The sequence below is a fragment of the Rattus norvegicus genome, chromosome 15 (genome assembly GCF_021556685.1).
Source record: "Rattus norvegicus strain SHRSP/BbbUtx chromosome 15, alternate assembly SHRSP_T2T, whole genome shotgun sequence".
NCBI classification, from domain to species: domain Eukaryota; kingdom Metazoa; phylum Chordata; class Mammalia; order Rodentia; family Muridae; genus Rattus; species Rattus norvegicus.
In genome coordinates, this window is record NC_141548.1 from 43,241,574 (window position 1) to 43,269,476 (window position 27,903).

At 46.8% G+C, this 27,903-nt stretch overlaps 1 protein-coding gene across 5 annotated transcripts; it reads right to left on the minus strand.

Annotated features, from left to right (window-relative positions):
• On the minus strand, nucleotides 1-27,903 carry Pnoc (prepronociceptin). 5 transcript variants are annotated; one of them, XM_087585022.1, is made up of 4 exons: nucleotides 27,559-27,903; nucleotides 12,823-12,972; nucleotides 3,429-3,837; nucleotides 1-359 (listed from the first exon to the last, which is right to left on the minus strand). In XM_087585022.1, exons 2-4 carry the CDS (start codon nucleotides 12,946-12,948, stop codon nucleotides 274-276), a joined length of 621 nt encoding a protein of 206 aa, XP_087441148.1. In that variant the 5' UTR covers nucleotides 12,949-12,972; nucleotides 27,559-27,903; the 3' UTR covers nucleotides 1-273. The 5 variants fall into 5 exon arrangements, with proteins under 5 accessions (XP_087441148.1, XP_087441150.1, XP_087441147.1 ...); XM_087585024.1 differs by having other exon boundaries at nucleotides 3,373-3,837; nucleotides 27,559-27,633; XM_087585021.1 differs by lacking the exon at nucleotides 27,559-27,903 and adding an exon at nucleotides 27,296-27,347.

Sequence of the window (27,903 nt, forward strand, 5' to 3'; positions counted from 1 at the left end):
TTTATTAACCATTTTGCTCAGTAGAAGTTTAATGGAGAAAGTTGTTTCAAACAATCAGTCAAAAAGAACAGCTCCTTTACAAACCAGTTATGGCAGTGGTGAGGCAAAACCCCAGGTCTGATTTCATGTTCCTCTCACCTGGCCCTACGAGAGGGCAGAGGATGAGCAAGAAGATGGGGCCATTAAAATGTTAGCTGGAGGAATTACAAAAATACACTCTGATGTAGCAACAGGATTGTGGTGAGACATGCTGTGGGGAGGTGCCGCGGGTGTTCAGTGCCTCAGGGAAGGAGGAATCCTGACTCCCGGCCTGCAGGTCTTGGTGTGGACACATGCTGTACGGGGGCTCACCTGGATGCCTGGGGAGACAGAAAGGATTAAGTGTCAAACTCGATATGTCTTCTGAACCATCCCCCTGTTTGCCCACGGGACTAAAGCAACCCAAAGCAGGCCATCGTGGCAAGTGGTTCCCAAGTGAGCAGAAGGGGCTCTTACTTGATGCCCTCCACCTACCTACTGCTTTTGCCTACTACTGGCAGGAGTGATTCATTGGATAAAAGGGAGGGTGATGGGCTGTGATGTAAAAGGCACAGCGACATGCCTCTTAACAGTAACAGTCACCTCTCCCCTGGCTCCCAGCGTATATGTTAAACAGGGTCCTTACTGTTCTCTTATGTGGCCCAGGCTCTCTAAGCTAGATGTCACGACAGTGGGATCATGAATGTGTTGCTGATGTCAGGAGGGTCAAGGCCAGATGCAGGAGAGAGTATTGAAAGTATAGGTCCGTGGAGAGGCTGTCCCTAAGACCTGCTATGCTCTTCTTACCGTCTGCACTACCGAGCCCCATCTTCCAAGGCCATTATTACACTGGAATAGGTTCTTCATTCCACTCCAGTGTTTGGGGGCCCCTCCCCCATTCCAATCTTCTGAGAATCACTGAGATCAACTTTGGCAATAGGAGTTGGATAGGGGATAGGATTTCTATTACACCCAATGGCAGGTTGGGCTGTGTGTATGCAGATAAACACAAGGTCTCTCTCCACTGGCTGCACCAGGCTCATTAACAAACATCCACTCTGGAACTCAGCACCATGCATGTGCAGGAGAGAGAGAGAGAGAGAGAGAGAGAGAGAGAGAGAGAGAGAGAGAGAGAGAGAGAAACAGACAGACACACACACACAAAGACAGACAGAGACCAGAGACAGAGGGAGACACACATATACACACAGAGACAGAGAGACAGACAGGAAGAGACAGAGACAGAGAGACAGAGAGACACAGACACACACAGAGACACAGATGGACACAGAGAGACAAACACACAGACACAGAGACACACAGACACACACACACACACACACACACACAGAGAGAGAGAGAGAGAGAGAGAGAGAGAGAGAGAGAGCAAGCGAGCTAGCTCTTACATAGCGATAGGACAGCCATTAATAGTACCCAAATGAGCTGGCTAATGTACCTGTCAGGAACTTTGCATGTTGAGCAAAGCAGGAGATAGAAGGCACTTATTAGCCCTGTTACAGCACCTCTCAGCTGGAAGTAATAATAGAAAAACCAACCGGCTGGCTCAAACAGTTTTGTTTGGTTTTTTTTTTTTTTTCCCAAATAAATTGATTCTTGCTAATGGGACTGATCTTAAACGTTCCTTAAACTGTAAAGAATATTGTTGTGGTTTAGCATTAGATATGGGCTTTGGTGTCCCTTAAGAGCCCCTTTGAAGAATGCCATTAAGATTTTGGAGAATTCGTGCCACTTCTGGAAGATTTATTACTAGCTATCAGACAGGTCTGGCTTTGAAGGAAATAGACTGCTTGTCAAGAACGGAAGTCGTGACTTCAGGGTGTGCAAGTTCACTCAGGATCTTTGGAGGTGAATCATTCTGTTATGACAAATGCAGCAGCCTTCTCCCCACAACCTAATAAGTGTGACCATCTTTGGGGATAGCTTGCTGCAGACAAGGGGCCTAGCAGCTTGGGCCATGCAGGCTGGCTGTATGCCAGAGGGTGGGCACCAAAGGTTAGCATATTCATGGCTACCTCAAAAGAGAATCATGAGCGACATGGCTACCTGGGATGCCTGAGAAGCAACAGGAGGGGCTGCATGCATTTTCCTTCTCTGCCTCAGAGGTAGGGAACGGCTTCCGTTGGGTTGGGGCAATATCAGATTGTCAAACTAACTCGTGCTTTTGTAGGAGGCCGTGCTCCTGAGCTGTCTCAGGAGATGGGGGTGGGGCACTGCTCATGTTTACGTCAGCCTATGTGGATGGAGGGACACGGACTTGACAGTCGGACTTTTTCTAGTCAGGAACTGTTACTTTCTAACGCCATCCCATAGTTATGCACTGGTGAGAGTTGGGCCTGGAATCGGCCAGCTGTAATTGGGTCCCTGATCTCTGATAGGCTTTATACGAGAGTGTGTGTACCAGAGGGTAGGAGTGAGGCAAAGGAAAAGATCACAAATGGCATCTCGGGAAGAGGCAAAAACCTGAAGAAGAAAAAAAAAGACCCATTTTTCCTTAGTACATAGTTTAGAACTCACTAGACCCATTAGGTAGAATTCTGGAATCCTGGTTCTGCAAGGAAGCCATTAATGATGAAGAACTGGTCTCTCCTTGGCAAAATGCCAGGGTAACCAAATTGTTAGAGGAAGAAATAAGAGTAAAAAGCATAACTCTGGGTTTCAACAAAAAGTCTTTGGCAAGGGGAAATGGGAAATATTAATGGTTTCCATGGAGTCCAGCCACCTTCTGATGTAGGGTGAGGTGGATAAGCTGTCTTTGAAGTAGAGCAGTAATTGGCCTTTTTGCAAATGGCTAAGAGGAGGGCTGGCTATTGGCTGTTTGCAGATAAAGTCTCAGAGGAAAGGTGAGCTGAATGGTTGCTATGGTAACTGGCTGTTAGAATTGGTCCACTTAACTGTCCCCATAGTAACTAAGCTCCTGGAGAGCTATAGAGGAATTAGTTATCTTAACATACTACTATTATCCCCATGGTAACCAGTCTCTGAATGGGAGTGGTCAGCCTCAAGGAGAATGGTGGGAAAAACTTGGCTTCCTGGAGAAATGGTTAAGAGGCAGAGATGTTTATGTGAATTTCTTCACCAACCAAACCTCTCAAGGGCTGGAATTCTTGAGATGTGTGTGGAGAGAGGGATTGGGTGCTGAATGTCTCTTTGTCTCTGTCTGTCTCTGTCTCTGTCTCTGTCTCTGTGTGTGTGTGTGTGTGTGAGAGAGAGAGAGAGGAGAGAGAGAGAGAGAGAGAGAGAGAGAGAGAGAGAGATTGGAGGCTGGCTAATGTGTTTCTAGGTCTGGGTAAATGAAGTCACTTCTTGCCCCCTGCTAGTTGGTGCCCAACTCACTCATGGGTTGCAGTGGCCGGTGCAGCTGGGAGGGGCTCCTTCTGGCTACACATTACCATTCTGGTGCAGAGTGCGCCGGCGTTGGCTTGACTGCATGCTCAGGACCAGGTACTGCCTCATAAACTCACTGAACCGCTTCTGGTTGGCCAACTTCCGGGCTGACTTCCGGGCCCCAGTGAAGCCCCCAAACCTTTTCTGCAGCTGCTTCTGCTCCACCTCATCGGCCTCATCTGCGACAGGCTCTGCATCTGCCTCAGGCTCTGCGTCTCGGGCTTGCACCACACTCCTGACACGCGGCATTCTCTTCAGGTGCTGCATCTCCGAGGCTTTCGACTGGTAAAGAGCAGCGGACGTGAGCTCTGGATCAGCAGGGCTGAGCTGCTCAGAGTCACTGGCCATGGCTTTGGTGCAAAGAGTCCAGAGAGGGCGGGGGAAGACCTTCTCTTCACACTGGAGGATGCACAGCTGCAAAGACACAGGGAGGAGGAAGAGAAGAGGGTCAATGCCAGGGATGAGCTAAGTCACAGTGTCAAAGTTCTGAAGAGCGGACGTTCTCAAGTATTGTGCAGCAGTTTGTGTGTGTGTGTGTGTGTGTGTGTGTGTGTGTGTGTAGGTAACATTAGTTACTTTCCTCCATCTCTCTCCATTTAATTCTAAATGTACTTTCCTTTAAAAATTATTATTATGATTATTAATTATTATTGTGTGTGAGTGTGGAGGTCAGAGGACACTATATAGAGTCTCCTTCACCTTTATGTGGCTTCCAGGATCCACACTCAGGCCAATGGCTTGCACAGAAGCACTTTTATCCACTGTGACTGCTCACTGGCCCTTCCACTTTACCTTTTGAGACACTGTCTCTTCTTGACCTGGAATGACCTGACCCAGTTGGGCAATAATGGCTGGTCAGCAAGCCCCAGGGATCCTCCTGCCTCTGCTCCCCTCATCTGGGATCACACCCATGTGCTTCTGTGCTTGGCTTTTATGTAGGTGCTGGGAACGCTCAGGTTTGTTTAGCAATCACCTTACTGATGTCTCAGTTAGGGATACTATTGCTGCGATGAAAGACTGTGACCAAAGCAACCTGGAGAGAAAAGGGCTCACACTTCCACATCACAGGTCATCATGGAAGGAAGTCAGGACAGGAACTCGGAGGCAGGAGCTGATGCAGAGGCCATGGAGGGATGTTACTTACTGGCTTATTCCTCATGGTTTCCTCAGCCTGCTCTCTTATAGAACACAGGACCACCTGCCCAGGGATGGCACCACTCACAATGGGCCCTCCCATATCAATCACTAATTGAGAAAATGCCTTAGAGCTAGATCTCATGGAGGCATTTCCTCAACAGTGAAGGTCTTTCCTCTCGGATGACTCTAACTTGTATCAAGTTGACACAAAACTATCCAGCATGACTAAGGAGCCATCTCTCCAGTCCCTGCGCAGCAGTTTTACATATAGTCAGAGCTGTGGTTAATTTATTTTCAGTTGATCCAGCAGGCTAACACAGAATCGAGATATTCCAAACTATACCCTTATATTCCTCAGGCTAGGGGTAACCAGAAATAGTGGAAACATTATATCTTCCTATGTATTTTAAGGTCATTCTTTAGCTGGGGAGATGGTTTGGTTGGTACAGTGCCTGCTGTGCAAGCACGAGTCCCTCAGTTCAGATTCGCAGTACCCACAGACAAGTCGAGCACAGTAGTACTTGTCTGTGACTCTAGTAGGAAGCGGGAGAGGGTGGAGATGGGTGACTCCCTGGAGCGGCAGAGTCAATCTAAGCAGTCGATAAGTGGTGGACGCACTGAGAGAGACTGGTGGAGCAGGATAGAGGAAGACAGACATGCACGCAGGGGCACAGACATGCGTGCACACTACGCACATGTTTACCCAAACAAGAGGGAAGCAAACTAAAGCCCCTATGTGAAGACCAACCCGTGTCACTAATTTTTATTCCACTTATACTAGCCACTCTTATTTGTACATCATTTATAGTAAGTGATGTCCAAGAGGCTCTGGATGCACACAGTTGGGCGTGTGCAGCTAAACCTACAATTACTGGACTTGTGTATCTGCTTAGATTCAAGCTGGGCAGTGCCCCAAGAGCTCTCTGCTGGCTTGCCTCCCCAGTCACCAATCCTCTAGTGGAGAGCAGTAGCTGGACCCCACCATCTTCCCATCACCCCACTGATCCCGACCTTAGCCTCATCTTCCTGCCCTCCTATCTCTGTTTGGGTTTCTTGGAAGTCTCCCCTGTCACTTTGCTATGGACATTTCGGGTTTAGCCCTGACTCTCACTCTCATGTTCCTGGCCTTACCCAGTGGAAAGTCTCTCTTTCCCTTGACCTTGCCCATGTAGTGAAGGGTGTTTCAAGGGCCCCTCATCAAACTGTGGAGCTCTCACCTGGCTCCCTAGCTCCTTATGGTACAGAAGGTGTCCACTGTCCACCCAGAGCCATCTCTCTTTAGTACATAACACTGATCCCTTCTTGAAATCAATAGTGCATTTCTACAACTCCCTGTAGTCAGAGGTGGCAGGCAACAAGAATGAAAATGGCCATCTCAGCCATCTGCAGTGAACTTGGGGCTGGCTTGGTAGGAAAGAGCACCCTTCCCTCCTTTCTTGATTTTCTTCAGCATCTGGTTTGGAATGTGGGCATTTTGGGTTATCATACCCTTTTGCTGCTATCCTGAAACCATGAGGCTACTTGGAGGGTGGCATCCTGTGCTGGAAGCCAAGTGAACATCCTGGCAGAATAAAAAGACAGGAGACCCTAGAGCTGGGACACCAGCCCTGAACTCACTTTGTGGACGGTCAAATCCGTTGGCCCCCTGTTACCTTTAGGTCTTTGATACCAGAGGTAAATTTAATTCTCATTTGATATAATCTTACTGGTGTGCTTTAATTCGTATTGCTGTAATAAAATGTCCTGGCAAAAAGCAACTTAGGGGAGAAGGGGCTATGTGTTATTCCAGGTTACAATTATCATTTCAGGGAAGTCACAGCATCAGGAGCTTGAGGCAGCTGATCACATGACACCCACAGTCAGAAGCAAAGAAACATGAATGCATATAGGATTAAGTGTTTGCTTGCTCTCAACTCTTATACAGTTCAGGAGTCCCTGCCTAGGGAATGGTGTTTCCCACAGTGGGCTTTGTCTTCTCAAATACAGTAAGTTAAGACAACCCCCACAGAAATGCTCATAGGCCAACTCAATGAAGACCATCCCTTATTGAAATTCTTGTACTATGTGATTTTAGCCTGCATTAAGTTGGCAAATAAAGTTAATCATCACAGCATCTCTGTCTGCTTTTTTGCTTGCCCTTCCTCCCTCTCTGGGGTTTGTTATTTCACAGTTGATTTTTTAAAAAAAAGACTTATTTTAATTTTTTGTGTATGCAAATTTTGCAGTGGCTCATCATACATTTATGTGGTGCCGTGGAGGCCAGCAGAGTACTCCCTGCAGCTGGAGTTGCAGTCATGTGTAAGCTGCTGGATGTAGGTGTTGGGATCCGAACTCAGGTCCACCATAAGAGTAAGGATTTCTCTGAACCAATGACCATCTTTCCAGGCCTAAGTGAGGCTTTATATGTGAGGATCCATTTGTCCCTCCCTCTGCCCTACCATCCTCTGTCTACGCAGTCTGTGTATCTGCCTCTCTTTTCCATCCCGTCTGCCATGCCTGAGCGCTTCTCAGAAGACGGAGACCTCCCACCGATCTTTCCATCTTTCTCTTTGCCACTCAAACCCATGTGAGATCTCTGGCAGGTCCAATAGAATTAGTCTAGTCCCATCACCCCCTGCCCACAGCTGCCTTGTGGCTTGGTAGGAAGGAGCTCGTACCTTGTCTTGTCTTCAAACCATCTCCAGACGCCTTAACAGGGCACACCTGTGCCGTGCATCCTAGCCTTCCTTTATGGCTTCCTTCCAACTCCTCATCTTTCACAGTCCCTCAGGACACAGGACTTCTACACTTCACACACCTCCCTGCCTTTTGTCACTGTGTGCTCCCTGAAGGAATGGCCCCTCCTGCTCCCATCCTGCAGACCTGGTCACATCCTAACTTCATCTCTTTATCTTATTTTGGTTCCTTGGAAAGAATTTCTCTGTCTTACTTACCTCTGTGTTCCTACCCAACTTTGCATTCCTGCCATGGGGATTTTAATGATAGATATATCTGTAATACTTTATAAAGCATCATCTAGAAGGTTAGGAGTACTTTTCCTCATTTTGAGTCCTGGGTAAGTGTCTTCTTTATATGTACAGTGATTAGTAGTAGGCTAGGCAGTCAATTACATTCTCTTAAGTTCTAGATACACTAGTGCATAGGTGCATTTGGTTGTCATAACATATGTCTTTAAGAATATGTGTGTGAAGGTCAGAGCTCTGGGTGTCATCCTCAGGAATCTTGTCTATTTCCTTTTAGGAAGTGTCTCTCCTCGGCTTGCAGTTTGCTAATTAGGCTGGACTGGCTGGTCATTAGGTCCCAGAGACCTTCCTGTCTCCACATTCCCAGTGCTGGGAGTTTAAGCACATGTCACCTGCTTTTATTTATTTATTTTTTCATTCCAAAGTAAGTTTAATTACAAAATGTATTGCAACTATTCTACCAAAAATATTTACTAGAATGTTAAACAAAACATTTTAACTTTCTTTCTGATAATTTAGTATGAAAGTAATTTTCATAACATTTATGGGCATTGTTCCAACCCAGATTCAGGAGAGTGAACTCAAGTTCTCATCCTTACAAGGCAATCCCTTAACCACCTGAGTCCATACGTGTCTTCTAATGCAATGTAGAGGCTGAAGACGTTAGTAAAACTCCTTTGGTGCCAACAGATGCCAACAACAAACGGTTGTCCAGGACCTCATGTCCATGGTGGCAGATTTACTGCAACAGTGTTCTCCAGTCTGCAGGAGCACAGGGAGGTGTGTGCTGCACTGATAATGTGGGGAATGGGAGCAGCTCAGCCTTTGGTTCAACTTCACAGAGAAGGAACCCTCCATGTTTGCTGAATTTTCTGCTCCTTTGGTTTACAGGCAGAAGAGACAAATCTAGAGGCCACTAAAACTGAGTACTCCTGGGCTTCTAATTCCAGATGGTAATTAGATTTTGTGTCAATGAGAGAAAATGAAATTTTTGTGACCAAACCAGATGCTACGGTCTTTACTGAGATTCAACTCACGGCCAGAGAAATGGGACACTGACCAAACCATCGCAAGCATTGGTTTAGGGGAAGGTCTGAGGCAAGTCTAGGGCATTTAAAGGTACAGCAGCATTTTCAGTGCCAGATGGGCATATGAGCCTAATGCTTATTATGGTCTGGTCTGAGGTCCTCATCAGCTGCTTCTCCGGGATGGGCTGGTGGCTTTTTTTTTTTTTTTGGTTCTTTTTTTCGGAGCTGGGGATCCTAGGTAAGCGCTCTACCACTGAGCTAAATCCCCAGCCCCGGGCTGGTGGCTTATTAAGTGAGTTGGACCTGTTTCCTCAGCCATGATGATGACGTTGCTATATTAAGCCAGAGTTTGCATGAGCAGCTGGAGTCTTAGACTGGTGCCAAATTGGTTTGTGGAGCTGAGCTTCTGAAGAGACCAAGCAAAGGGCCGTTTGGGTGTCTGGATCAGAGATTAGGCCACAGGCTGAAGGTGCAGCCCAGCCACAGAGGCGATCCTTGTTCTAGTTCTGTACTGCCTATCAAATAGACAGGTGACTCCGGAGGGGAAGAAGGCAGTCACGTGTTGTTTTGGTTCCTGAATGATGCTTAGGACATATTTGTCCTTGGGGGCATTGCCAGAACAGTCAAAGGCACGGCTAGGAATGTAACCGCCACAGCACACCTGCCTGGTCATGCACATCCCTGGGTTCAATCCTAATGACTGCAGAATTGATAAAAATAAGCGGGAGAGATGGTTCAGTGGTTAAGAGCATGTACTGCTCTTGTAGGGGATCCAACTTCAGTTCTTAGCACTTAGCGTAAGCTCACAGCCACCTTTAACTCCAGCTCCAGGGGGATCTGACACCCTCCTTCAGCCTCCATGGGTAATTGCATTCATGTGCACGTGTGTGTGTGTGTGTGTGTGTGTGTGTGTGTGTGTGTGTGTATGTATGTATGTATGTATATGTGCATGTGTATTTGTGTGTGTGTATGTATGTATATGTGCATGTGTATTTGTGTGTGTGTGTGTGTGTGTGTGTGTGTGTGTATTCAAAGGCAGACACTAACCAGGGGCAGCAGATGACTAGCACGGGAACAATCCATTAGAATAGCTTCTGCTGCAAATCACCTCAGAGTTTTCACTAACTGCACATAGAGATGCCAGGAGGCAGTTTCTGTTGCAATGGTTTTAGGACTTTGAAGTGTACCTCCCTCAACTGTTTTTTGAGAATGTTTTGTTTTAGTCTTGGACTCTAAAATAACCCTTTGAGTCTAGCGTCTTCTGCTTAAGCAGATGGAATGAACCACGCTGACAGTTAGGTGAGGAACCAGAGGGCACTGCCATGGGTTTGGATGTGAGTCACTGCTGACCAAAATTACAGTCTACCAAAAGGCCAACCGTGCCAGAGCCAAGTGGCCTGAGGATCTTGGGAACAAGTCAGGATTATGTAATGTGGTGGAGAGATTGGGAGGTGACCCTGGATGGAATGTGAGTTCCTCCTCATTCCACCTCATCAAAGCAGACACAGACAAGATTTGCAGACTCGGAAGATGAGACATAATTGCCTATGCTCTTGGCATTTCATTCTACTTTAAAATGGATTAAAAGGGAACACGAACTAGAAACGAAAAACAAGCAGGTAAAGAGTCCTCAGGGGCCACCAGGCACTGCAAAGCATTTATCTCCAACTGCGAGGCTTTTGCCAATCCATTTTCTGTCTTGTTTCTAGGAGTAAAGCGAGTGTTGTCTGGACCCCAAAGATTTGAGATCTGGGGAGAGCTAGAAGTGGGCTTCCAGCTCCTCACCATCCCGCCAAGACCCAAATGCAAGACCTTACAGTGGCTGCCCAGGATGGGCCCAGCAAGGAGCCTAATGTTCTAAGAATCATACAATTTCTACAGGACAGGCTGCCTGAGCCCTGTTATGAGTACACTGGGCCCCATGCTGGGAGACCTAGATTGGTACCAATATCTATCAGCAAAGGAGCTCATACCTTAACCAGAGAGAGGGGACAGAGAGGCAGAGACAGAGACACAGAGAGAACCAGCCAGCTAGCCATCGGTACCCAAACCAGAATAAGTACAGCCCATAGAGCATCACCCAGGAAGAATCTTATTTCAGTTTCTCATCAAGCTCAAGGTCAGATTGGTTAAAGAAACTGGGGTGTGAAAGTAGGTGGGAAAGTCCGCATATATAATGAAAATAAAGTCACTGGGGAGAGAACAACCCTTCTTTTCTTCCTACACACACTGGCCAGTCATATCTGTGTATGATCTACGGCAACGGCCTGGGATCCAGGTAGGTTGGGCATGTGCAATCTACCCCAAGTGGTCTCATTCTCATACCCGAGCCAGGCCCTAGAGCCCCAGGAACTCTCTGCTGCTGCTGTTTCCCCAAGTACCACAGTGTCTAGGGAAGACCTTCATCCTGATGGTGTTTTCTCTCCAGCTCTTTCTGACTGGTCCTGACCTTGGCCTCACCCTCCTGAGTTTTCTGTCTTGGTTTGGTCTCTTAGAAGCCTCTGTATTATTTTAGCTCTACCTATTCTTCTCCTCTGTGTTTTCAGATCAAAGCTCCACTTGAACCTTACCTTTGCCTTTGGGAGAGAACAGTGTCATGAGCTGAAGCTTGACCTTGGCTTTGAAGCGTAAGTGGGGTTTAGCGGATGGAGGAAGGGAGAGGCAAGAGCAAGGTGGCAAGAGAGCAAAGAAAGGCAGGGTTCCCTGGGAGCTGTCAAGAGTGGCTGGACCTGGGCTTGAAGCCAAGAGGAAGAAGGTAAGGGGTCTAGCCTTGACAGTTATCTGCAGCCTTGGGGGAGGAAACCAGGCATGTAGTGGCATCTCAGAAGGAGAGGGACAGGGGTCAAGAAGCAAGCATCTACTTAAGGATTGGACAGAGAACTAGAGGTCAATATAGAAGGCCGGGAAAGGGTAGACAGAGAGGAAAGAGACCCATAAACCAGGCAAGAGAAGCAGGAGATGTTTCTGGAAGGATGAGATATCAGACAGACAGACAGACTCAGATGATAACATGATAGATAAGCGTCAGAAACACATCCCTTCAAGGGGTCATGCAGGCTGCGCCTCCGGATTGCATGACTGTGCAGAAGGCAGGTGTGCCCAGGCCTGGAAGAGTGTAGTGCTTGTCTGTTGGGGCTGAGGCCATATTTCTATTCGCAGCTGGGAGATAACAAGGCGTATCGGGTACCAACTACATTGGATTTCATGTTTGCACATTTGTCTTAAGCAATTCCTTGTTTGTTTTGAAAGGCCGAGGGGTTTGAAACACAGCACCTTGAAAGCAGCTTTACTGACTTCAAAGGGAAAAATAATTGAATTCTACTGGATTTCATAGGAGAGAATAGCTATCTACACTGAAGTTAAAGGAGTGAGGAAGCAGCTTATTTAATGAATAATTTAATTTAATGGTTGGTGCTTCAACTTGGACGTTTAAAACACAAGAGAGCATTTTGAATGCTCATCGTAGAATTATCTGTAATGTAAGAAATGGATGACAATATGCATGAGCCACAGATGGAGAACAAGTTACACATTTATGGAAAGAAATCACTTAAACAATGTGTAATAACATGAGAATATTAACCCACAGAAAGTGAGAAAAGTAAGATTCTCTTGGTTTGCTGCACTCCAATAGCCGATCGTCACTGTCAACCGAGGGGTTTAGATCGTGCAGGAGACACAGTTGATGAAGGTTTTATTGAGGATGACAGCCCCACCCTCAGTGCGAGGAGCACCATCCCAAGAGCTGCAGTTCAAGGCTGACCTAAGTGAGCTGAGCCTCAGTACCCATCTCTCTCCGCTTCCCGACTGCGGACCCCACGTGACCAACTGCTTCAAGTGCTTGCCTCCGTGCTCTCTCCATAGACTGTGCTCCCGAACTGTGAGACGAAATAAACCCTTAGGTTTCAAGGATTTTTGTCACAGCAAAGAGAAACGTGACTAATACATGGAATTGAAGAAGATTTACATTTTCTTCATATATAACACGTGTATTATGCATTGACACAGGGACGGGGCATCATGAGCAGATATTTATTGGGAGATAGAGAGGGAGAACCAGAGGAGTCTGGTGGCAGAGAGGGAGGATCTCTGGAATCTGGTAATAAAGAGGGAGGACCACAGGGTCATGGTAGGAAGATGTAGCTCAGATCCACCTGTTTCCTCTTGGTCAGATGATACTGCTTAAGCCAGAGGACCTCGTAGGGTTTGCCTTGGAGTCAGAGGGAAGAGATGTCAGGGAAGAGGGCAGTCCCTCCACCTCCTGGACCTACCTTCAGGTTGAAGCTGCCCGGAGCCGGGTGGAGCCTCTCCTGGCAGGTGAGGCAGTCCTCGGGACAGCTGCTGAACACGCTGGAGAGCAGGCTGAGCAGCAGGACATCACAAAACAGGATTTTCATGGTGCAGCCGTGGGAAGCAAGAGGCTGAAACACATAAGGGGCACATGCCAGTCAGTACGGTCTGGGGAGAGGGTTAGTCAGCTGTGGGGACCACAACACAAAGGGCCAAGCACCATTCCTCCCTGAGGTGATTCCCAGGTCTGAGGTTCACCTGGGAAGGAAGAGTTTGTAGAGGGAGTCAGTGGCCTGGGTCCTGCTATCCAAGTCTGCTCTTGTTCATAAGCTATGTGTGGTCTGCATTCTGGGAGAGCATTCGTCATTCCTGCCTCTTGGCTGGCCTCTGCTGTTCCAGGAACAGCAGGTGGGTGGGAAACAGCTTCTCTGGAGGCCAGAAGCATTGCATCCTAGCTGACCAAGATGTGCCTTTAGCTCAACTTCTGCAAACTTCAGTTTCCATAGTCATAAAGTAGAAACATGATACACACCTTACCAGAGGGCTGTTTGTAGCCATGTACTTTCATTTGGAAGCTGAAGTGAGAGCTGTAAGGACTGCAAAGTGCAGACGAGTCACCGAGTGGTGGTATCCATCTCTCATCTCATTTCTCGGGAGGGAGAGACAGGTGAATGAACAACTAAAGTGCTTCCTCTCAGCCTCTCAAGTCCCTCTGGCCTGGCTGGGAGTGCTGTCCCTCAACTCTCCCTCCTAGGAAGCATCCATGTCCTCCCTGTCTGTCAGTCATGTCAGAATGGAGTTGCTGCCATAGTTTGAATGTTTGTGTCTTCTCAGAATATGTATGTTGAAATCTATGATGTTAATCTCGCAGACAGCTTGAAAGGTTAAAAACAAATAAGAAGAAATGGGAAAATGGTTCAGAGGGTAAAGTGCTTGCTACCAAGTGAGACTGGAGGTTGCATCCCAGGCACCTGCAAATGTGGAGTGGACCTGTGCTGATCCCTGTGCTGTGGGAGGCACAGATAGGGAACCAACAGAGCAAGGCGGTGAACTCCAGGTTTAAGGGCAAGGACTTGCTTTTCTGTATATAGTGTAGTTCATGATTGAGGAATATATCTGAAGTCAACACTGGGGCTCTATAGATATGATCAGCACACACCCACACACACTATGTAATACACTGACACACTATGCACGAACACACATGCACATACAGCCACACGCTATACACAGACATGCACAAACACACTATGCATATACACCAACATACTATACACACACACACTATGCACACACACATACACACATATGCATGCATACACACATACATACACATATACACACTATGTGGAATATTAGTAAATCACTCTTCTGGTTCATCTGTACTGATATCTCTAGAAGCAATGAGATCATGAGGGTGGTGATATAATGAGTAGACTAATAACCCCTTGGTAAATGATAAGATGGTAACATTGCTGGGAGGCAGTGAATGACAGAAGGGTGGGGTCTTCTTAGAAGAAATAGGTCACATGACCCCTGTTTCTTATCCTGTATGCCTCCTTTTTTCTGCTTTTGATCTGCCAGGAAGAAGCTCCCTTGCCTTGATGGTCTCCTCAAAATCGAACTGCTCTGAAGCCATGAACTGAATAAACAATCCTTCCTGGAAGTGTTTCTGTCCTGCTGTTTGGTAGCAGTGATGAGGACAGGAAGGAACCTAGAACCCTAAGTCCCACAATGGTGACAGTGGAAGGTGTGCTCCTTGGGGAGAGCTCTTGAGGGACTGTCTGTGAATTAGGGAACGGGCCTCAGTTGGCAATGAAGATGCTTGTATCTTAGCATTTGATTTCCTGGTTTCTAGAATCATGAGGAATGAACTCCTGTTGTTTATAAACTATCCAGCCTAGGGTATTTTGTTACAGCAGCGAACAATTAAGACAAAAGCTGGCTCCCAGAATACAGGGTGAGGATACTCACCTTGACATTCCATGCATGAAATGTATAGAATGTCATGAATCTATGTGTATAAATCTATACTCACACACATATGCGCGAGTGTGTGTGTGTGTGTGTGTGTGTGTGTGTGTGTGTGTGTGTACATTCATTCTTCCAGTTTTGTTCCTCTGGAAAACCTCGACTAACAACGTCCTTATATCAAACCTCTTGAATCAGAAAACTTCTTCCTCGGATTGTGACATTTTAGGTTGCACCATCTTGCATATTTTAATGGAAAGAGGAATAGAAAACTAGTCTTAACTGTTAGCTTGACACCTAAAGTATTAATGAGGGACTGCGTAGCTCAGGTTGGTCTGGGGGCATGTCTGTGGGATTGCTTTGATTGTTGGTTGATGTAGGAGGAGCCAGCCCATTGTGGGCAGTGCCATTCCCTGGGCAGGAGGTCTTGAACAGCATAAGAGATGAGAAATCCAACTGAGAGCCAGCAGGTAAGCAGGGGTGCATTGTCTCCCTCTGCCCTACATGGGACTGAGAAGGGACTGAGATGGGACTGAGATGGGACTGAGAAGGGACTGAGATGGGACTGAGAAGGGACTGAGAAGGGACTGAGATGTGACTGAGATGTGACTGAGATGAGACTGAGAAGGGACTGAGATGGGACTGAGAAGGGACTGAGAAGGGACTGAGATGTGACTGAGATGTGACTGAGATGTGACTGAGATGAGACTGAGAAAGGACTGAGATGGGACTGAGAAGGGACTGAGAAGGGACTGAGATGGGACTTAGCTGCTGCAAGTCCTTGACACTGCGCTTTGCTGCAGTGATAGACTAATGTGGACTTGTAAGCTTAAAGAAGTTGCTTTTAAAATATCTTTTAAAAATCTACGTGTTTGTGTCTCTGTATGTGGTGCCCTCAGAGTAAGAAGTGGTCAGCAGATCTCCTAGAATTATAGGCAGTTGTGAGCTCTCTGACCTGGGTGCTGAGAACCAGAGACTGACTAATTAACCACCGAGACCTTAACCACTGAGATGACTCTCCAGCCCTCTGAAGTGTGTGCGTGTGCGTGTGTGTGTGTGCGTGTGTGTGTGTGTGTGTATGTCTGTGTGTATGTCTGTGCGTGTATGTCTGTGTGTGTATGTCTGTGTGTGTCTGTGTGTCTGTGTATGTGTGTGTGTGTATGTGTGTGTATGTCTCTGTGTGTGTGTCTGTGTGTGTATGTGTGTGTGTCTGTGTGTGTATGTGTGTGTGTCTGTGTGTGTATGTGTGTGTGAATGTCTGTGTGTGTCTGTGTGTGTATGTGTGTGTGTCTGTGTGTGTGTATGTGTGTGTGTCTGTGTGTGTGTATGTGTGTGTGTGTCTGTGTGTGTGTGTCTGTGTGTGTGTGTCTGTGTGTGTCTGTGTGTGTGTCTGTGTGTGTGTCTGTGTGTGTATGTATGTGTGTATGTGTGTGTATGTGTGTGTGTCTGTGTGTGTGTATGTGTGTGGGGGTGGGTGGGTGGGTATTTTTTCATAGTAATAGAAATGAAGCAACATAAATCTAGAAACTTCCTAGAAATATTGATAATTGACATTTTTAAATTGGGGCCATGGGGTGTGTGTGTATATTTCCAAAGTCTATCAAATTATAGGTGAAGAATCTGAATTTTACTGTGTGTAACTTTTCTGCACAGAGAATAAAAAAACCTACCATTTTCATTGCTTCAACAGAAATGAAGGTGGAATGGAAACTTTCTAGAAACATTAACCTTATTTAATGGGGCCATAGGGATGTATATATTTTCCAATATGCATCAAATTATAGATTTAGAGTTTGTGCATTTTACTGTACATAACCTTTCAACATAGAGGACACAACAAAAACCTGTTTTCATTGCTTTTTCGACAGACGATTCTGAGAAATCTTTGAGTTTTGCCATTCTTTTAAATTTAAATTTATTTATTTACTTATTCACTTTACATTCTGCTCACTCCCCTGTCCCAGTCAACTCCTCCTGCAATCCTTCCCCCATCCAACTCTCCTCTTCTCCTATGAGCAGGAGGGGACCTCCCTGGGTGTCCCCCCACTCTGGCACTTCCTCTCCCACTGAGGCCAGACAAGGCAGCCCAGCTAGAAGAACGTATCCCACGTACAGGCAACCGCTTTTGGGATAGCCCCCATTCCAGTTGTTTGGGATGCACATGGAGACCAAGCTGCACATTTACTACATACGTGCGGGGAGGCCTGGGTCCAGCTTACATATGTTTTTTGGTGGGTGGTTCAGACTCTGAGAACCCCAAGGGTCCAGGTGAATTGACTCTGTTGGTCTTCCTGTGGAGCTCTTGTCCCCTTCAACCTATTCTTCCATAAGAGTCCCCAGCTCCATCCACTTTTGGCTTTAATGCTGTCTGCTGGGGTTTTCTAAGAAGTGTATCGCCTTGGTCCCTACCCACAACCATCAAATCAGGACCTGTGCCATTAGCAGTATTCCTAGGTGACTTACCTGTATGACTACATTTAAGAGGTGAATGAAGCCAGTCAACAGGAGTTTGTTTGAAATGGAGTCTCACATAGCCCAGGCTATACTTAGTTGTGATGACCTTGAACTTCTGATCATCGTATGTCAACCTAGAACCTCTCAAGTTCTAGGGCTACAGTGTATACCACTAAGCCCAGTTTATAGCGTTAGGCATCAAACCCAGGACTTCACTCTTACTAGACAAGCATTCTACCAACTGAGTTACATGCCCAGCCCTCAGTGAGCTACCATTTGAAGTGGGTGTAAAAATCAATGTTTGGTAACAGGGAACCCAGGAGACCTGGGCTCATAGCCTGTGAGAGCAGCGAGCAGACAGGTAGCCTGCCCACACTCTTCAAGGTTAGCACCTGCTGAAGAGAGCTGCACCAGATGGAGCAGGTCTTGTCTGCTTTTCTAGGAGGCTTGTGCTTTATCCTTCAGATGATGGGGCGGGTCTTGAGCTAATAAATAAAGCACTCCGACATCTGCATCCATGAGTTTCTCTCCAATGCAAATTTTTCCTTTTCTAACCCAACAGCCAGTGTCTAGCTGAGATTTATTGCCTTATTATTGTAATAGTCTCCTAATTAGTTTACCTAATGATCTGGCCTCCATCCAAGCCATTGGATGATACCACTTCATTCTTAAGATAATCCTATGATGCCTGTGGCTGTCGGATGTTCCGAGGACTTGGCTGGCCACTGGCTCCTGCTCATCCACCATCATTCACCTTGGTAGCACTTCCAGACCCAGTGAGCACAGCTCTCACCTGTATTAGGTTTCTGACGCTTCCATATCTTGTCTCTAACTGTTTCCTCTGTCAGAATACTGTGTCACTGTGTCAGCAATGTCCCCCTCCAGAAAGCCATTACTACACTGGCTTGAGCTAGACCAGTACTTGCTACTGCTGAGAATCCCAAGGCAATGTATTACCATGGGGACAAACGGGGCCCAGGGACCCCACCTGTCACATGCCAATCGGAGTGGTCCTGAAATGTTGCGTAATGCGAGTTTTCTTATCGGATCATCTTGGGAGAGAAGGCCTGCCTTCAGATCATGGATTCTGTAACTTGCCGGCTGTACTCAGTGGCTGAGTTCCTCATTGTGAAAATGGGAAGCATCAGAACCATATCATGCCGGCCCCAGTGGGTTCATGTTTCTAAGCAGTTAAAACAGCCCCTAACATAATATCAAACGCTTTGTGAGAGAAAGCAGAAGCATAGCGCTCACTTTTCAGTAACACTCTTCTCCCTGCCTCATTTCTGCCCTTAGTAATCAATTATAACTGTGCACGTCTGTGTCCGTTTCTTCCACTAGCATATGACCTCCTGGAGGGCAGAGATCTGGTTCTATCATTCTCTCTGCATGACAGGTACCCAGGCTAGGACACAAACTTTAGGATCTGCTCAATAAAAAATTGATAAAAGCCAGTGAGAAATCTCAGGAGCCCTCTTGTTTTTTCTCTGTAAATGCAGGGCTGAGGCATGTTCTGGAGTCTCATTGGGGGTCCAGTGTGCACATGGCACACAAGCTGCCTCAGGACCTTCACCCCCACAAAGGCTCTATTAGCAAACCATCCTGTTTGAGCAGGGAGAAGAGGACGGATGCCATGTCATCCCAGTAAGGTAAGATGTCACCTTTAGCAGACACTCTGATGCGTGTCTGCTAGAGGACTGGTCACAAACGGTCATGTTGGAGTTGGGTCCCATGCTAAATCTGTGTGGGTTAAGTAGGAGTTGTTAGACCAGCAATGGGAATGCTTCTTCGAGGGGGAAAAATGCAGCTCAAATGGAGATTATATAAAATAAATGTTCTAGGATACAAGGTTCTCTTAAACAGGCCTTTATGATTCTCTCGCTCTCTGATAATTTCTGCTCTGTCTCGCTCACAGCAGCTCAGCGTTTCTAGTTCTACTTAGGAAACATTTTCTTAGGATCTCTTCAGAACAGCACTGCTGTTCCCTTTATTGCCACACGGTGGCAGTGGTCGTATGTCACTGAGGGAAGGGTCTGGTCCATTTCCTGTAGTTCCTGCCTAGGCGGTTTTTTGCCCAGCTGATAAGCTGTGACAGACGACGAGAACTCCTGCTGAGGATACTCAGGGGCTCCGTCAGCCACTTGATGCGAGGGAAGTGTTGGTGTGTTGACTGATGGTTCTCATTTTCAATTTGGGGTAAATGGAATTTAGGGGTGCAGTCCTGGGACAATTTACCTCTGCTGCTGGCTATGTATGTGGAAAGCACAAGCCCCTTGGGGTTGGTTTTTGGGGGAGGACTTACCAGATTGACCTTGGTTTAGTCAGACCCTCCTCCTGTCTGTGCTTGATGGCCTCTCTTCTACAGCTCTTTCTCCTCTGTCATTCTCCTGAAGCATTCTCCTTCTTTCCTTCACCCCCTTTCTCTTTCCCCCAGCCGCCCACTGCCCAGACAGGGTCTCATTATACCACTTTGACTGGCTCAGAGCTTACTTTGTAAACCAGGTTGGCCTCAAACTCAGAGATCCTCTTGCCTTCTGAGTGTGGAGATCAAAGGCAAGTGCCTCCTCCTTCCTCCTCTTTTTTGAGACATTCTATGTAAGACCAGTCAGTACACAGCTCTTCTTACGTAGTAAGCATTGCACACTATTATTACATAGTAAGAATATACATGTACACAGTACATATACATATCCAACCCTGACTGGCTTCCAACTCACATTCTTCCTGCCTGGGTCTCATTTGTCTGGGATCACAGAAGGCTGTCACCTCACCCCTCCGCCTTCCACTTTAACAATCAGCTCTGGCTCCTAGTGAAATCCTTCCATACGGACAGTGTTCATTCCCTCTGCAAGTCCAGGAAGCCACAGGCTAGGCATGACCATGGGATTTCATCTCACGGGGATTTCATCTCAGGGGTGGTTTGCTACTGTCAGTATAAGTGATACAAACAAACGAGGAAAGCCTATGGAAATACATCACAAATTAGATAGCTTGTTCTTTTGTATTCTCACGATACCCAGTCCAGTTGTGTGCTGTGTAACATTATGTTAAAAATAGAAAGCTTTGTGCAAGCTTTACTTTTTAGTATATGTGCTGCCAAAGCGAGCACCAAGCTTTACTTTAAAAAAATTTTTTTTATTTGTTTCTTTTTGTTTTCATGAGACAGGGTTTCTCTGCAGCCCTGGCTGTCCTGGCACTCACTCTGTAGATCAGGCTGGCCTCAAACTCACAGAGATCTGCCTGCCTCTGCCTCCCGAGTGCTGGGATTAAAGGTGTGAGCCACCACCAACCAGCGTGAAGTTTTATATTTTTTTAAAGTAATGATTTATTTTGTTTTTGAGGCCCTGAGTCATTTAGCTTAAATTGGCCTTGAACTCACTAAGAGGGTGACCTTGAACTTTTGACCCTTCTATCCCTACCTCTCAAATTCTGGGATCCTCGGCTTGTGCTGCTATATTCAATTTATACGGTACTGCGGTTTGAACCCAGGGCCTTGTGCATGCTAGGCAAGCAACCCACTAACTGAGCTTCATCCCCAACGCCAATGTTTTTAATTTTTAAGAAGTCTTAGTAACATGTCTGGCACAGTTGTACATACCTGTTATCCTAGCACTTGGATTATACACGTCTGAGGTCAGTCTGGCTATAGAGCAAGACTATACTCTGTCAAAAAGTCCATACACACACACACACTTTCAATACACACACCCACACATACATTCGCACACATACACACACACTCCCACAATACACACATGTGCAAACACACCCCTACACACACCTGCACACAGAATCACACACACCTACACATATACACAGACATGCACACATAAACGCACTCACGCGATCACACAAATATCTATACAGACACACATACACATACACACACACACACCTATACACACAATCACACCCACTTATGCACACATATACTCACACATCTACACAGACACATACACAGACACACATACTCATGTGCACATACACCTACACATACACCCATACACACACACCTACACACAATCCCAGACACCTACATTCACACCAAAGCTCGCACACATACACATACTCTCATATACACTCATATACACACTCATGCACACACACTCACACGCACGTGCATACACACTCGCACAATACAATCACAAGCATACATTTGCACCCTCCCCATCCCGAATAACAACAAATAGGAGAAGCCTGAACTCCATCTGTGTGCTGGTTTGGAGCTCCGCGCACACAGTGGTGTCCGGGAGAAGGGAGGACGTTAGATAGCTGTGGAGTCCTACTTGTGCTTGCACCACACACTTTGTAACTGCGTGACTTTGGGCAACTTATGTCACTTCCCAGAGCCTCAGTCTTCTCCACCGCAAGGTGAAGATGATGAATCTCCCTTTGTTTGAAGATGACTCGTCTCCCCCCAGTTTATTAGCCAGAAATACCGATTGGCCATCGGAAAGCACAGTGTGCCTGAGGATGTTTGAGTTTTTAATGACTTCCATTTCATAAATGAGCCCAGAGCAATTAGCCATTCAGTGAGGCAATCCTATAATCAGGCCATTTTGTATTGAATAAAGAAAGGTTTAATTACCTTTTGTTTAGGTAATGGCACCTTATAAATTTGATTGTATCTCGCTGTTTATAAAGATAAGACACACACTGTGATTTAGTCTTAGTCTGCTTTTGTATACTCTTGCCTCTGAGGACAACGTAATTAGCTGCTTCTCTATTGGATGGAGACGGCTGCAATGAGGGCTGAATGGAGACTTTGAGTTTCGTTTCCAGAGCTAGGTAAGGGAAAGGCTGTGACTTGAATACTTTTGGTGAAGAAGGGCAGGGGGCTCTCTTTCCATCTGTGACACATAGGAATATTGTTATTTAGTTAAAAACAATAAAATAACCATATTTATTCTCATCTACAACTCTTATCACTTATCACTTGGAGGGTAATTTTACTCTCCTTTCTGGAATGAACGTCATTTCCCAAAGGTTAAGCAATTAGCCTAACATGATCCAGGTGATAAACACAGAGTTAGGACTTAGACTTAGGTATTTTAACCTGTCTGTGTTCTGGCTTCCCATAAACTCTATACAAGGTTCATGGCTTTGAAACGGGCAGCAAACTGATATATTGTTGGGAAGGAATCCCCATGACTGAAAGTTGTTGAGAGCCAATGACTATATAAGATTCCGTCCTGGGGGCTAAGTGCTGCCAACCCCACTTTACAGATGAAAATACTAAGGCTGGGAGAGATGTACTGCAGTGGCAGAGCTGGTATTGAACCCCTGTGCTTATATTTCGAGGGTACCTCTGATGATCTGTCTTCATGTGAATTCATTTGGAGGCCTGGCTCAGTCCCTCTCCCTGATTCACCAAGAGGTAGTCACAGTTAAGCAGTGAGATTCACTGGGAGAATCCAGGGTTTTCCTCATATCCTGGTTCTCTGATCACTCACTGGCAGGATCTGCTATTTCTTAATCTCTTTATTAATTAGGCTTAACTCCTATGAACTTGTATTTACCCCAGAAAGGTATATTAAGTTGCCTTCAGATTACAGGGTTATAGATGAATTTAAAGGTCATCTATAACTGTAAAGAACAGTATTCTATACACGTCACTGATGAAAAGAAAGTGGCTATATGTGCTTCTAGGAGGAAGGAGGCCCACCCTCGTTCTAATAGAAGCATCAAAGAATTATGGAGGTTCTCATAGCCCAGAACAGACGTTGAAGCTCCCATGTAGAGCACTGCTTTTTCTCCCCTGGGGAGACAAACTTCTTTCTTTTCTTTTATGGATATAATCACTCCCTTACTCTTTTGTTGTTGTTCTGCGTGGTTCTAGTTAACTTGAAACTCACTTTGTAGACCAGGCTGGCCTCACATTTAGGGATCACCTCGTTCTCCCTGCTGAGTGCTGGGATTAAAGGCCCAACTACACACTTACTCTCAAAAGATTTCTCTCCTGCTCCCCATTTCTACCCAGAGAGGAGGGGAACAGCTCAAGAGTCAGGACACATCAGGACACAAAGCACCTAGCTACCTCTGTGGACCAAGGGTGTCTAAGTAGAGCTGTGAATGAGAAAGAGCCCTGTGCTTGGAGACAAGGTCCTGGGTTCTAGATCTGGTTCTGTTGTTACTTGTGGGATCCTGGGTCTGGACTTCTCGGTCCACAAAGACAGTCAGGCTATGAGATGGTTAGTATCCTTTGGCTGTAGGAATGGCTGGGATTGCCCTCACCAATGACAGGGAAGGAGAGGAGACAACCGGGCAGTGGCTTCAGACAGCCCCAGATGAAGGTCATGAAGATCATTGGCTCACAAAGGGCCAGGAGGGAAGCCAGTCACATGTCCTTTTGGCAGTCACACATTGGAAGAGAATGCTCTTAATTTTCTCCTTCCAGATTCTGGCAAATCCTGCCATATACATTGTCGAGGTAGTTTGAATGAACTTTTTTAAGGTTTTTATTTACATCCATAAAATCACTCTGTGTTCTTTTAAAAATAATCAGAAAACCCAGATAGGAAGAGAATGATGAATCTAGACTCATAATCTTCCAACTTCTTTAATTTTGTAGCTCTAACAACCGGTTTTAAAGAGAGTTTTAATTGACATGATAATACGTACATGTTATGGGGGCTACAGTGTGTTATTTCCATACCGCGTGCACTGTGTAACAATCAGACTGGGGTAGTCGGCACATCTGTTGCCTTGAACATTTATCATTCTTATGTGTAGCAAATGTTCTAAATCCTCGACTCTAACTATTTTGAAATAAAGAATACGTTGTCATTAACCGCAGTTACTCTAGCATCCATTCCTAATCTCTTCAAATCATGTTACATATAATATAAAATGTCTAATGGTCAAACTAAGAAAGATGAGATTTAGGGGGTGAGGACATGGTTTAGTATATAAAATGCTTGTCACACAACATGAAAACCTGGGCTTGGATTCCCCAGAAGCCATCTAAAAAGCCAGGAGCTCCAGGTTTGGTGAGAGATTCTGTTCAAGTAAATACGGTGGGCAATAGAGGAGGAAGGACACCTGGTGTTGACCTCTGGCATCAACATGTGCCTGCAGGGGAAATGTGCTTTGTGTGTGTGTGTGTGTGTGTGTGTGTGTGTGTGTGTGTGTGTGTGTGTGTGTGGTGTGCTAAATAAAAAAAATTAACATCTCAATTTCTAGTAGCCTAGTAGGTATTTGGGTAGGTGAGCCCCTTTGGAGACCACTGGTGGGGGCTCATTCACATTTTGTGACTTGGATGGTGAGTTGGGAGAAAGCTGGGGACTGACAGCTCTGCACTACGGGCGAGCTGAGTTCAGCTCCTCTCAGGAACCCCACTCATGTTCTCAGCTGGATGAATGGAAGGATGAATGGGGTGACAGGATGGGGGAAGATCACAGGAGCAGCGTGAGGAGGAGAGAGGTTGGTTGTGATGCTGCAGAACCTTGTCTGCTTGGCCGGAAGAGAAGCCCAGCTTTCCCACCTGGCCAGTCTATGCTGCTGCAGTGCCTGGCCAAGCAGCCGCCAGGATTTTGACAGACCCAGGACCATGGGAAGTTGAGGATCAAAGTGGTTGTAACCTTTCAAGGGTTCTGACGCTCAGAAAATCAACTTCTGTCCCCCTGCTCCCTCAAATTGGTGGGCCCCAAATATCACAGTTAGTTTGTGGTTAAAATGTAAGATTTCTGTGAGATGGTGGGAGCATCTAGAGGCATTGAAACAGAAGTGTTTCAAAGATCCCTTTGTTCTCAGAAACTCAAGCCCCCGAAAGCCGATGTTATGATGACGCTCATTTCTGAGATGTGTTCTTTTGTTCCTAAAACATCAGATGACCCAGAGCACAGGAAATATAAACATTTCCTTATGGTCCCTGTGAGTTGAGGAGCTAGGGGAAGGGTCTTCAAAGCCTATCATTGTAAGTACACAATACAGGATCATACAATAATTCTATAGCCAAGTTTAACTTACTGCCTGCTACTCATGGTTTCAAGAAAGATCAATTCCTTTGCCTTTCTTTTGGGCTTTTGTCCTAGCTGCCTTCAAACCCTGGATCCACCCAAATTCCCCCTCTCTTCCCACCAACATCAGTTACCGGAGGAAGTACCCTTCCCTAAATTCCTCCAGCCTTGGCTCTCTGGACCACAAGTGTAGGACTGATCACACCCAGCCCTGCATTATCTCAAATCGCTTCCCATCTGTCTGTAATGTATGCCTGCTACTAGTTTACAAGCACCACAGCCCTTAAGGGGAGTGAACATCAGACCCGGGACAGCTGCTCCGGGCTGCGCTTGCTACGCTGGGTCCTGTTCCTGCAACTCTAGAGATAATGATTTTTTTTTTCCCTTCCAGGGTTGTTGTTGGAGATAATGGGTGCGAAGTGCGTAAATCATTGCACGGATGAAGTGCTGTTATTAGCTTCTCTGCTGAATCTATAGAGCCCCGTGCCTCCCTTGCCTGGTGGGGTGCAGCTGATAAATACCTGATTGATTGAAGATGGGATTGCTTGGTGACAGCTCCATTCTCAGGCTGGGCTAACATCTAATCCTGCAATTACTCCCTTCACCAGCAATGCAAAACCTGCTGAGTTTTCTGCAGCCCTAAGTGCCCTCAGCCTTCATCTGATAAGGCAGCGAGCGATCGGGCAGCTGCTCCTGAGGAAGATGACCCCCTGATACACCGGAGCACCATCCGCAGACAGTGCCGGGGGTCACCTGGAAAAGTGTGACTGTTTCTCTCACTCAGGTGATGTGTGGGGCAGTTTCCCCTGCAGAAGACTCAGCGAACCCGAGGAACACGAATCCGTTCTGTTAAGGTATCATGGCACTGATGGAAGCTTGTAGAATATCTTCCTGCTAGGCTTCATAAATGAGAAAAAGGAGGGCGTGTGCGGCATCCACCCACAGGCAGCGAGAAATCACAGCATCCTCTTTGGGAGGTTTTGATACGAAGCCGGGCAGTTACTTTTCCTCCCTCTGAGATGAAAACTCTCGTTTGGGCTTGCTGGCAAATGCCGTGTGGAGCTCAGCTTTTGTTAGTCTGCTGAACAATGTTATTGGTTATAATTGGGGCAATTATGAGCTGCTGGAAGAAGCTAAACACAGATGTTTAAGCCCAGGCTTGGGGTATTCAAGTCCAAAGCAGCGTGCTTTAAATAGCCCCCTTTCCCGAATCATCCTGCCTTACTTCCCCGAGTTCAAAGGGAGATGGGGGAGAGAAGGGGATGGGTAGAGAAGGGAGGGGAAAGAAACGCACAAAGGCTGAGAGAGAACAGTGAGAGTTCAGATTCCCTGACCTGTGAAAGAGCTCCACACACTCTGGGCAGAGACCTTTTAGGTGGGACAGACGAGCGCGGGGAGAAAGATGTCAAGGAAGAAAGGATACATCAAGACAACCCAGGATCCAGAGGACCAAGGTCATGCCTTGAGAAACGACCGTGAAAATCACCCAGCCGGCGACTGACTGCAACTGACTGACTGACCCAGCCCTGGACTCAGGTGAAGCTCAACCCTCAGATCTGTCTTTCCCCCACATTATTGACACTTTCCATCAAGGTGTAAGGGAACCGGAATGACATCAGATTCAATGACACCAGACAACAGTTTGCACAAAGGGCAGGAAGCCACAGAACGAAAATCTACCATAAGGTGTGCCAGGGGCTTCGTAGGGCTACTCTGAATGGCAAGCCCCTTCCCAGCGTCTGCCCTCTCTTCTGCAGCCACCTCTCCCGTGTGCATCTATCACCCAGTAGCGGGCACAACTGGGAAAGCAAAACTTTTCCTCATTTCCAAGTTGAGCTTTCTTTCGCATTTCTCTTTTGAGATTAGCCAGCCCTCAGCCCTCCCCCTTCTCCACCATCGGAACACCGAGAAGAAGATGAATGAAGTCACAATCTCACAAGAGGCCAGTAAGCAGCCACAGTGGACAAAAGACAGAGGTGGAGGAGCTGGCCAGGCTGCCCTGCTCTCCCGAGAGGCTCTGGGCAGATAGTGCCGGCTGGCCGGTGCTGGGGCTACCACATGCATTGCCTACCTGACGCTGTCCTGTCCGTCACCAGGGCTCTCTCAGATGTGAGGTTTGTTCCTCTGTGTCAGCCACACCAGCATATATATCCTCCCCCCACGCACAGCCCTCCCCTTCCCTGCCTACCTCGATGATGACACATGCCTACGCTGACCCCCTTCATCAACCAAACAGCCCAACTACAATCCTGCCTGCCTGGCCCCCTCCCCTGCTCTGTGTTCAGACTTGTGAGATGCCAGCCTCCCATCAGCACAGCCTCTAGCCTGTTTCACCTGGACTCCCGATCAGCCTGGATCCCTCAGCTGCCTCTCCGGTTGCTTTCAGAGCCACTGTGAGGATGGCCAGCCAGGGAGAGCTGGCAAGTCACTCAGAAAAACAGACTCCTGGTGACAAGGGATAAGGCAGACCCCAAAACCTGGAGTCTTCTTCTGTAACCTCTCTGTCTGAGGAGTGAGGATCAGGCAGCCACACAGGAGGGAGGGGGAGCTCATACCCAGCTCCCACTGGCTCAGCTGAGCCCCCTCCTAATGTCTGGGCTCCACTGGGGTAGCAAGTGCTAGGCCACACCAGGGTGATTCTGGAAGCGTTTTCCACAGGTGCCCACAGCACAGCACAGT

Excerpts from the sequence above, each read along its gene's own strand:
- Pnoc (XM_087585022.1), bottom strand. The coding sequence starts at position 12,948 with ATGAAAATCCTGTTTTGTGATGTCCTGCTGCTCAGCCTGCTCTCCAGC. Across the intron at positions 3,838-12,822 it reads CGGGCAGCTTCAACCTGAAG|CTGTGCATCCTCCAGTGTGA; the intron begins GTAGGTCCAGGA and ends GTGTCTTTGCAG. Across the intron at positions 360-3,428 it reads GCGCACTCTGCACCAGAATG|GCATCCAGGTGAGCCCCCGT; the intron begins GTAATGTGTAGC and ends CTGTCTCCCCAG.